The 10,723-nt window shown below is 42.0% G+C and overlaps 1 protein-coding gene across 1 annotated transcript in view; it reads right to left on the bottom strand.

The window, feature by feature from the left end:
* Nucleotides 1-4,817, bottom strand: part of XRCC5 (X-ray repair cross complementing 5) — a 54,723-nt gene extending 49,906 nt beyond the window's left edge. Inside the window, exon 1 of the mRNA XM_005415781.2 lies at nucleotides 4,224-4,817. Coding sequence (XP_005415838.1) covers nucleotides 4,224-4,307 — 84 coding nt within the window. The 5' untranslated portion in view covers nucleotides 4,308-4,817. The remainder of the gene's footprint in view (nucleotides 1-4,223) is intronic.
* Nucleotides 4,818-10,723: the final 5,906 nt, after the last annotated feature.

Here is a 10,723-nt window from a genome sequence, read left to right as displayed (position 1 = left end):
AGCTGTCAGGGGCTCTTCTGCCCTGCCCTACAGCACTTCCCGGGTCCCCCATCCCTCGCCCATCGGGATGTAACCCCGGCTGTCAGCCCAGCCCCACAGGCACTCACTTGGCCCCCGCCAGCAGCACTGGGGAGACAATCGGGAGGATTAAAGCTGGAAAGCTGGTGGATCGAGGTAACGACAGGATAATAAGAAAAGCAAGAGCCTTGCACACCAGCAAAGCAAACCAAGGCATTAATTCACTGCTTCTCCAGGGCAGGCAGGTGTTCAGCCATCTCCAGGAGAGCAGGGCCCCTGCACGTGTAATGGTGCCTTGGGAAGACTCCAAATATCCACACCCCAAATAGCCCCTCTTCCTCCTCTCCCCTTTATATACTATGATGTTATATGGTCTGGAATACCCCTTTGGTCAGCTGGGGTCACCTGTCCCAACTGTGTCACCCCCAACTCTCTTGCCAACGTGGCCATACAAAAGCAGAACAGGCCTTGGCTCTGTAAGCTCTGCTCAGCAATAACAAAAATGCCTCTATATTATCAACCCTGTGTTCAGCACAAGCCCAAAACACATCCCCATTCCAAGTGGTGTGAAGAACATTAACTCTGTCCCAGCCAAACCCAGCACATCACCCCAGAGGGGCTGTCTCCAGGGCTCCCCAGCCTCCTTCATGGCACCCCAGAGTCCCACAGGACACAGCCTGCTGGGGACCAGCCATTCCCCTTCACCATTGGAACAGGGATTTCAGCTGCCCAAAGCATCCCAAAGTTGCATTCTGCCCGTGAATCACCAGTGGGTCAGGATTGTTTCATTAAACACTGGCACAACACTAGCTTTGTCCCACCATTAACAACAGAGAGAATTTCAGAACCACACTGCATCCAAGCTGTTTGATCAAACTGGAACCCACTGATTTTAAGAAGTCCAAGTAAAATAGATGCTATATCAGGTATATCTTGGTGCCCATTGGCTGTGAAATCATTAGAGGTATATGAGAATGGCAAGTATTTCATCACATGTATTTAGTACTTCTTGTTCTGCGTTACCTTCCCTGTGTCCTTTGAGGGTATCATTACTATTACCAGTGAAAGTGTCTTTCACTTCTAGGTATATCTCAAAACCCATATATTATCTATAATTATTCTCAAAACAGAGCTCCAAGTGGGGGTACTAGTGTAGCTACAAAAGAGTAAATCTTACATGAACACTTCAAAAATCTTGTACCAGAAGACGACCCTACAAACACAAGTGTTTCCTTTGTATACTGAGTGATGTCTGAAGACAAAAATCCCCTTTCCCTCCTTACTACACTGCCATGCTTTGGGAATACTGGTAATTGAGGGATTCTCTCTTCAAAGCACTTTGCATATCAAAGGAGCAGAGCAGTTGGCAATGTGACAAACATTTTAGGGAAAACCGGTAGACAAAAAACCCCAGTCAGCTACTGCCAGAGAAAATCTTGCATTGTCTTCCTGAATGTCTCTAAGGAGATTTCAGATTAATCAGCCAAGGAAATCAGGCTGCTTACTATCATTATTATTATTCCTGATGTTATCTTAGTCCAAAAGCCCTCCCTTGGGCTCACAACCAGGCAAACCCCACTCCAGCTGACTTCCAGCATAGCTTGAATTCTAGGCACAAGACAGGAGATGAGCACGCACACACGAGGGGAGAATAGAGAAACAAGAACTCATCAATTTAATCAGCAATAGCTTTTCACACACCAGCAGAAAAACATTTTGCAAGGCATTGTGATCAATGAACATTTTATTTTTATGCTGGGGTTGGAAAGTAAAACCTCAGCCCTGACTGCTGGAACAGAATATTGACATAAACCCCTTCTCTCTGACTCCTAGATTTGTCAAGAAAGCTGAATCCCAGGCTTTGGTCCCAGCTCTTGCAGCTAGAGCTGTAATTACAGACATTACTTAGGGAAACCCAAGTTAGGCCAGAACTGGGAACCTCTGATTGCAGGAGGTTTGCATGCCCAGCCCAAGTACCAGTATCCCATTTCCTTACAAAGTCTGAGTAAAACTAAAGACACTTATAGCCATGAAGCTCCATCTGTGATATTCCTGTCCTTTAGCTCTCAGTCTGACATAAATGGGGGCTTTTAGCTCTCTGGCAAAATGCACAAACAATAAACCCAAACATTTCCAATTCACACCTTCACGCTGCCAGATTTCTTCAGAGCTGTTTCCACCATTCAAAGGAAAACTGGCTAATCATTCCTGAAACAAACCTTAATCCACATTTCCTTTTCCCTTTGCAAATCTGAACAGAGCTCCCTCATTGGTAATCATCAAATCTGACTAACCAACTCCATCTGAGGCACTGTGGCTTTGTTAGCCTGGATGAAGATTTGAGGATCTTTGCTTGTAAAAGCCTGCAAAAAAAGTCTGTGATTATTTGTTGATTTCTATTGTACAGAATGCCAGTCTCTGGGTAGAAATAATAAATATGTGACATCTCAGAGGACTCAGGATCCAGAGTGATCAGCTATAATCTCATTCACACCAAAGTGTGTCCCACCTCAGTGTCAGTGAGGTTCTCACTCATGGCTCTGCTCATTCCTTCTTTGGTTAACTCCCCGCACCCCCCCAAACCAAGCCTGGATTAAGTAAGCACTCTCCTGGGAAGCAGCAATGAATGGTCTGCTTTGCACTTAACTTCACTCAATGCCTTTACAAGGCAGCAAGGAAAATGGCTTCCCTGGTTTTTTACAAGAAGGAATGTATTACCCAGAGAGTTACAGCTGAGACCCAGCTGCTTATGGCATCTCTGACCAAATGTAAATGGCTTAAATGTAGAAGTAGCAAGATGACTTGGCCTTTCTCCCTCTTTACCCACAGGGTAAGACTTTGGATAAATGCCTGGTGGAAAGATGACTACCATAGCCATCTGGGATCTAGCCCAATAGCTTTATTGAAATGGATACATGAAGCAGAATTTTCTACAGAAAAATAGAATTAACTTTGCAATCATTACCTATTCTTTGCTGGGATGATACATAAAAGTGGGTGCTAACTGCCAACTGAGGAATTATGAACTGAGTTTTTCACATATAAACAAAGCAGGGCAAACACACTGTGACACCAATCAGCTTTGTATTTCCATCAGTACAAGCTTGGCAGCAGGCTGGAAGACAAAGTAGATGGGAAATTGGCACCCAAAACAAAGCAGAGCTTGAAAGCACATGTGTTAGCAGCCTCCTACATTGGGCTTTGTGAGGTGTGTAGTTGTCTCCTCCCAAGAGGTCTTTCCAAACACCTGCTTGAAAGCATATGCCAAAACTATGGTGCAGACTAACACTAGTATTTATTATGTCTGTTTAGTGGTTTCTGATGGCCCTTCCCAAGGGATGCCATCCTAACTCACAGTGTTTGCTTAGTTGCTTCTGTGGAATACACCTGCAGGGAAAAGATCCACTCTCTCTAAAGCAAAACTGGTCTTTGGTTTTGAGGTTCAGCTCCAAGTCCACAGGGCTTGTTCTCTGTCTGTGACTCAACAACATCTGGCACATTAAAAGCTGTGCCTTTAATAAACTGGAAAATAACTTCTGAAGAATCCTTTGAGGGATTTAACAGTTTTCATCTCTTGGTCTACCTGCTTTGTCCATTTTCAGTTAAGTTCATGCAATGCAAAGAAATGAGCCTCTTAGGAAACAAAGACATTACTGCAGTGGGAAAATTAGCAAAATAGGAAAGATTATACCACACCATCCAACCTTGCATGAAAACACAAAAGAAAAACATAGGAAGGAGAGGTAATGAGTAAAGAGAGTATATTGACTTGGGGTTTGTCCTGCCAGGCACATTTCAGTCCAGGGGCTCCTGAATAGTGGCAAATGGATCACAGCTGATAAACTACTTCAAAGCAGCACACTCAGAACTCCTAATCCCATAGGACTGCAGAGGAGAAATGGCTCTTCAAATTCCTCAGCATGGAGCTGAGAGACAGAGCCTCCATGTTTGTAGTTCCTCTCCCACTGGGGTGTCACTGTTGCTTTTCCTTGTCACTGCCCCCTGCCCCAGCTGCTGAATTTACAGCTTCATCTTTCCCTTCTCCAAGTTATGCAGTAATTACACATTTCTCAGGCAGAAAAAACACCCCTTCCACTGGCTGCTGTACACCAGCAGAGGCCTTATCAAGTACCACAGAGAGGGAAAACGTGAAATCACAGGTCAACAGTGTTTACAGCCCATTTTCCCCCCATGTGTTTTTTTACCTTTTCCACACTGTCATGGAGCCACACTTGAGAATCACACTCTTCTGTAGCCTGCCTGTTCTGTCCTGCAGAATTGCTGCCCATCCAGTAGTTCTTCTACCTGCTGGTTTTTATTCCCAATGAACTAAATGGCACATATGTTTCACAAGTTGAATCCTGGTTTCTTTCCTCTTCCAATCCATTTATGAAATTGCAACAATAATTTTTTTTTAGCTCTTATCTTCTTAGCCATGGTGCTTGATATCCCCCTTATTCTGATGAGACTTCCAGATTTCATAAGAACTGTTTTGTCTTCAGCCAGGTCATAAAAGGACACTGCACAACATAAGATGGCCAGTCCTGAGAATAACCACTAAGCACAGCTTAAGATATATCACTCTACCTGCTTTTGCAGCTATTTTTTCAGGCACCAAAATGCACAACACTTCCCAGCCTGCTCAGGAGAATGTCATTTAAAACAGCATCCAAGCCTCACTAAATAAAATAAGGAAGGTGGGAGGATGATTTAACAACATTTGTCCTTAAATCCCCCTGGTTTTCCTTTTACTTATTATGTTCTGAGTATCTACTAAAGGCTTAATTATTTGCTACACTACTTTCCACTCTCTAGAACCCAGAGAGCCTCTAACTCCCTGACACCTTTGCCCTCTCTCATCCCTTTTCAAAGTAGATACTATATTTGTAATCTCACACATGACTTTCAAGGGAAATCATTAAAGCTTGCTTTGGCCAGTTTTATATTTGCCTTGGATGGAATTCACCTGGCTCAGCTGATTTAAAAACATCTCCACTGCAAAGCTCTGACATTTCCTGTTTTATCTCTAATCACTTTTTGCTGCTGATGTTAATTGTGTTGCTGCCTGATTGCAGATGACCTTTGTAAATGGACAGTCTTCCACAGCTGTCAATTATTTAATTAGCTCAAAAGGCAGAAACATATGCTGTGGGTCCAAAGGTTTCATCCCAGCTGAATCTCATGTAACTGTCAGGACACTATTTAATGTAATTTCATTTTCCTTATTTATTTGTTTTTCTGTAAGAAGTAAAGAGAACATTAAAGTTGAAAAAGTCCAGCTCCAAAATAACAGGAATTTCTGACATGAAAGTTTCTTTTCCAACCTTAAGCAAGTATTTCTCTATGCTGTGATACAGATTCAACTACAGGACCGGGCGCTTTTTGACAATGTCATAGTCTATTTCAATATATATTGGGATAAAGTTAGGGCTCTGCACTCAAGGAGTCATGAGACTCTTGCCTCATTTGTTCCAAAAATTGGGAGAGTGAAAATGGGGCTTGACCACAGTCTCAAATATAAGGACAAACCAAAATGTTGTATTTGCTTCTCATTAAACATTCTCCCATGGCCCACTGTATAAGCCTGGCAAGCCAGAGAAAGAGCAGCATGTAGTCCTAAGCATGAAGACTGTTCCAGATTGCAGACCTACAAGGAACAGGAAGGAAGGATAGGATTAGTTTTATATTCATATATTAAAAATTAGCATGACATAAATTCTTAGTTTTTCCATTGCAATTTTATGGCGTGTAGACCTCTCTGGATGCGTTTCTAAAGCAGAGAAGTACTGCAGTGGCCTTTTATCCCCATTTTTCAGTTCAGCCACTGGAGGGCAACGTGATCCCAGACACCAGGCAGAGGCAGCTCTGCAGCCCGCCGGAGTAGGGAGCGTCACCCAGCAAGCACTGCCGAACTGGAAAGGAATTTCTGCACATGAATCTGGCAGAAATTAGGCAATAACAGTAGCAAAAAATCACATGCTCTTATATTTTACCTTTGGGGGAGGTAGATTTAAAAATTTCTTAATGCATTTAAAGTTTAGTATTGCTTCACGAGTTCTAAATCCGTGGATTAGCCCAAAGGATTTCTGCAGGCAGTGATGCAAGAGCCACTCAGCCTGGTATCACGAGAGGCAAAATATTTCCCACTGCTAAGGAACTGAAAAGCCCCAGACATGTGTCTGCAGTGGAAACAACTCTGGCAGACTATTTTGGATTAGTTGTTAAATCTGTTACAACAAATTATTTGTTTATTATGTTTTATAGGACTATCTGCCTATGTAGGGTCTGATTTTCTTCAAACAAATCAAAATAGTTGGGCTCAACTGAGCTCCAGAGCACCTGGATTCCTGGAGAAAACCAGAGAGATCGTGTCAGGTATATGTGCTTTGGGGAAAGCAACAGCCCAGCAAAAGTGCATTAAATAGTATTTGGAAAAATGTTAAAGCCAGTGTTTTATTAAGAGGTGGTAAGTACCGAGTGGTTGCTGCTGTTTCAGCTGGGGTTGTGGCAGAAGCAGAATCTCATCCGTCTCGCTCTCCCGGTGCCCTTTGTTTGGCATTCTGTAGCACACCGCTGCCTGTGCAGTGCCTTTGTTGGCAGCCATGAGCACTGCAGCTGTGTTTGCAGGGGCTCTGCAAAGCGCTCTCATGCAGCAGATTGTTCAGGACAAGCTAGCTGGGATAACTCACTGCGTGAAGGATTTGCTTAGCAGATGCACAAGGATAAGCCTTTAGTATCCTCCCCTTTAGTTTCATCCTGCCCTCACCAGCATCGTGCGTGTTTGCATGCACACACACGGGCTGGCTAATAATCTAATTTAATCCTCACAGCACAGGATTTTGTTCCTTATCCATTCAACTGTGGGAAGGGATGAGGAATCTTCAGCTGCAAAACAAGGCTCTTTCTGAGCTGAGAGGATCCCATTTTAAATTTCTCTCTGTTTGCCTGCACCTGGAAGCAGATTGAATCAGACTGAAAGGATGATATTTTGAATCTTTTGAAAAATACTTGCTTTAGTTGCACTTTGGAAATGGAGCATTGCAGCATTGAGGAGGGGACGTCATGTTTTAATTCTTGTGAGTTTGCTGTTTGTACAGCTTTGAGGGATGAAGCAGCAATGTGAAAGAGGGAGCTTATATTTGAGAGGAAAGAAGAGATTAGGTTTGGTTTCTATTTGTGTAAATTGATGCTAACCCATTACACTAGCAGATATGTGGCAGTGTAGAGGCAGGGGAAGAATAATTTCAAGTTTTCTCTGTCAGTTATTTTATTGTTTCACAGAAATTCCTTGGAAGGAAGTCATCAAGATGACTATGATTTCTGCAGGTTTTTTTGCACTAGACATTCAAGACAGACCTTTAATTTTTTATAACTTTCTATTCAAATAAATGGCAAATTTAGCCAACAAAACAGACTTGGTTTTAGGGTGGAACTGGAGCCTCAGAGTAATCCTGCTGTAATCATGGGGCTGGCTGAAATCACCACCATGTCATGAAACTTTTGCCTTGGAGCCTGTTTCGATATTAGAGTGCATTGCTCCAGCGGTGTTTAATCGCATTAGAGACAAGCCAGTGCTATAATCACTGTGAGTCACTGAAGGCAGCTCCACCAACACATATTTAGGGAGAACTGAGACACCATTATCAATGACACTGTGTGCCTTGGGATGATACTGCTCATTATAGTAAATATTTCACTTTTTTCTTTACTACATGCAGATACTACGAATTATTTCTGCTCCTTTCTTAGGTCACAGAGGAGCTCATTTGAATAAATTAATGAAGGTTAAAATTGCTTGTGTTTGTTAATTCTGTATGCCATTTTTCTGTGGATAAAGTGTTAAGGAAAATCTCCATTATCATGGAAGGATATTCTAGTAATTGCCTGTAATTATAAGGGCATCTCACTACAAATACATTTAAGTACATCATTAGAAACTGACACTTCCATACTTCAGGACAAGAATGTATTTTAGAAAGAAAGACTGAATAAAATGCATGCTCTCCTTAGGCTGACTACCCCAGGAGCTGTTGGATTCATGCCCAGCACTGACACTATAAAAGCCATTCCCTTTATTTATGATATTTGGGGTATTTGGATCACAACTGCAGATTATTCAGATAATCAGGCTAGAATAAATGAAGCTATATTTGTGTTATATCCTAATGAGCTGGTTTGCTGGTACTTTGTAGTAAAAATAATTGATTATCTTACCTTATCACTGTAGAAGCAGAAAGAATTTGGCATATATATGAAGATAGTCTAAGGCACCTTCAAATATACTTGTCTTAATATACATTACTGCTAGAGGAACTTGTAATAAACCATGCTCTGGGGGAACATGTTGCCTGGGATGTGGGGGGTTTATCCTATTTGCAGGCAGAATATACTATCAAAATCAGTAGTTATCCTTTTTTATCTTGTAAAGCTAAGTGTGCACCTGGAAGAAATGGCTAGGACAAGGAGATCACATCTAAGATTTGTATCTTAAGGGGCTCCAGGTCAAATTTATCCATGGAATATCTAGTTTCAGTGGATACAAACCACAATGGATTTTAGCTGCTGTACTCTGGGAATAAGGTTTTGTGTTTTAGCACACTAAAAGCAAGGGCATTTTTTTAACACAGGGAAAAATGCATTGTTGGCCTGACTCAGGCATTCTCTGTATTTTAATGCATTCTGACAGACTTCAGCTACCGTGTAATGACATGAGATTAGGAGAACTGGAAGTTAATGGAACTGAGTGACCAGGGGGGATACATGACAGACCCTCAAGCCTCATTTCTCTGGACTGCTTGTTTGTATGCAATCACACTTCACCTGCTATGTGGAAGGATGCTTTGGGGATTTTTGAGCCCCCTGGTAATTTACCTGGACCCAACACACAACCACAAGCCCTCTCTCATCATTAAGTGTCTGCCTGTTGGAAGAGAAATCATGCTTTAGTAGTTAAGACAAGCAAACACAATGTCTATTCTAATTCACCAAATTAATTGAAAAGTTGTGTTTCCAAGTGGATTAGCCCTTCCTGAATTTGATTCAAGCTCTTTTTTTTTTTTTTTTTTTTTTTTTTTTTAGTTCTTCAGAAAGTGGAAAATTGGAAGGGAAAAAAAAAAGTAAAAATCCCTGCATTTGTAAAAAAAGGGGAAGCAAATCCAGAGTTGTTCCTTTTTTTTTTTTTTTTTTTTTTTGAGTTCTGTTTTCCATTCAGGGAATAAATGTGCATGGACTAATCTAGGGATGAAAACACATTAACACAGCTGCCTCCACATTGCCAAATGCTTGGAAAGAAGCAGGGAGGGCACTGATCCCATAGATAATTCACTGCCTGGGACAAAAAGGGGTTGCATAAATGTTGAGCCAAATTGTGTCCATCACAGTACAGAACTGTGCTCTGTGCATCCTTATTTTCTCTCTGTAATGCTAGTGTAACTGCATGCTTCAGTGTTCAAGAGCACATTGGAGTGGCTTTTTTTAGCTAGTGATTGCAGCTTCTGAAAGGTACCTGTGGAGAATGGTTATGAGGATCCATTGCGCAGCTTCTGCTGGTAATCTCAATGAGGAATTGCGGGATCCTGGCCTTCGGATTCAAAGCACAGGCTGGAGGGACTAGAAGGGTGAATTCGAGGGACTTACAGTGGATAAAAGCACATTCATGCTGTTATTGTTTCAGTCCTCAGAGAAACTGAATGGGGTGGGTAAGTCAGCAGGCAGAATTAGCACCTCCTCTCCCCTGGTGAGATATATGGGGCAGTCACACAGGTGTGCTTTGCCTGATGCAAAGATCTTCCATAGGAGTCTCTCACTGATACCATTATCTTATCAAATTATTACCTTGCACCTCAGAAGTGAGAACTGCAAAGGCTAATGAGCTAATTCTCTGGGCCTACTATCTCCATCTCACAGGAAGCTGAGTGTCCTTTGTTATGTTTTTCACTGGGTGAAGTGGTGGAGAGTCCCCAAAATACATGTACCCCATAAGGAATTCTGTTCCCTTGGCTGTGTTTGCAGCAAGCATCAAACCAAAAGCACCTTCCTGCTATTTCCAGCTGTTGCACTTCCATTTTGAGGGAATTTCCTACAGGTAGCTTTTTGGCTCAAAGAGCTGTTTTACTGAAGCTGTGCTAGCCCTCAGCTAGGAATTTTGTTTGGGTTTTCTGAAGATCCATCTCTCCTTCTTAGAAGAAAGAAGATTTTAAATAAGTGTTTTCCCTGCACCAGCAGGAGGGTAGGGCTGTAACAAGACTATCTGTGAGAGATCCAAAGGTGTAATTTAATATTTAGACACCTTGAAGAACTGTGCTGGTGGATTCTCCTTTGACTTATCAAAGTTATGCCTGAAGTACCCAAGGGTTGTTAGAAATCTTCCCAGTACAGATTTAAATAGCAGCTCCAAGTTGCAGACGCACAAACCATGTTTGAAGAGTTAAAAGTACTTTCTGTTTTGGTATGGAAGTGTGTTCCCCACTATAGATCCTAGTGGCTAAACAGACACCCAATGAGTAAAATTAAATCAGAAGTTTCATTTGTGGGCTATGAAGTAAAAATAAAGAACCCAGGCCCCAGAGATATATGACAATTCTGGATAGGCACTGTTTAACAAGGGATAGAACTTGGACCCATTTCAGACACACTTTAAAGTGGATTTAACACAAGGAATTCTAATCAATTATCAGCATAGAATGACTGTCCATCCCACAGCACT

This window comes from Geospiza fortis, unplaced genomic scaffold (genome assembly GCF_000277835.1).
Source record: "Geospiza fortis unplaced genomic scaffold, GeoFor_1.0 scaffold112, whole genome shotgun sequence".
Taxonomy (NCBI): domain Eukaryota; kingdom Metazoa; phylum Chordata; class Aves; order Passeriformes; family Thraupidae; genus Geospiza; species Geospiza fortis.
The sequence above is the reverse complement of the archived record's forward strand: the minus strand, read 5'-3'. Positions and strand labels throughout refer to the sequence as shown.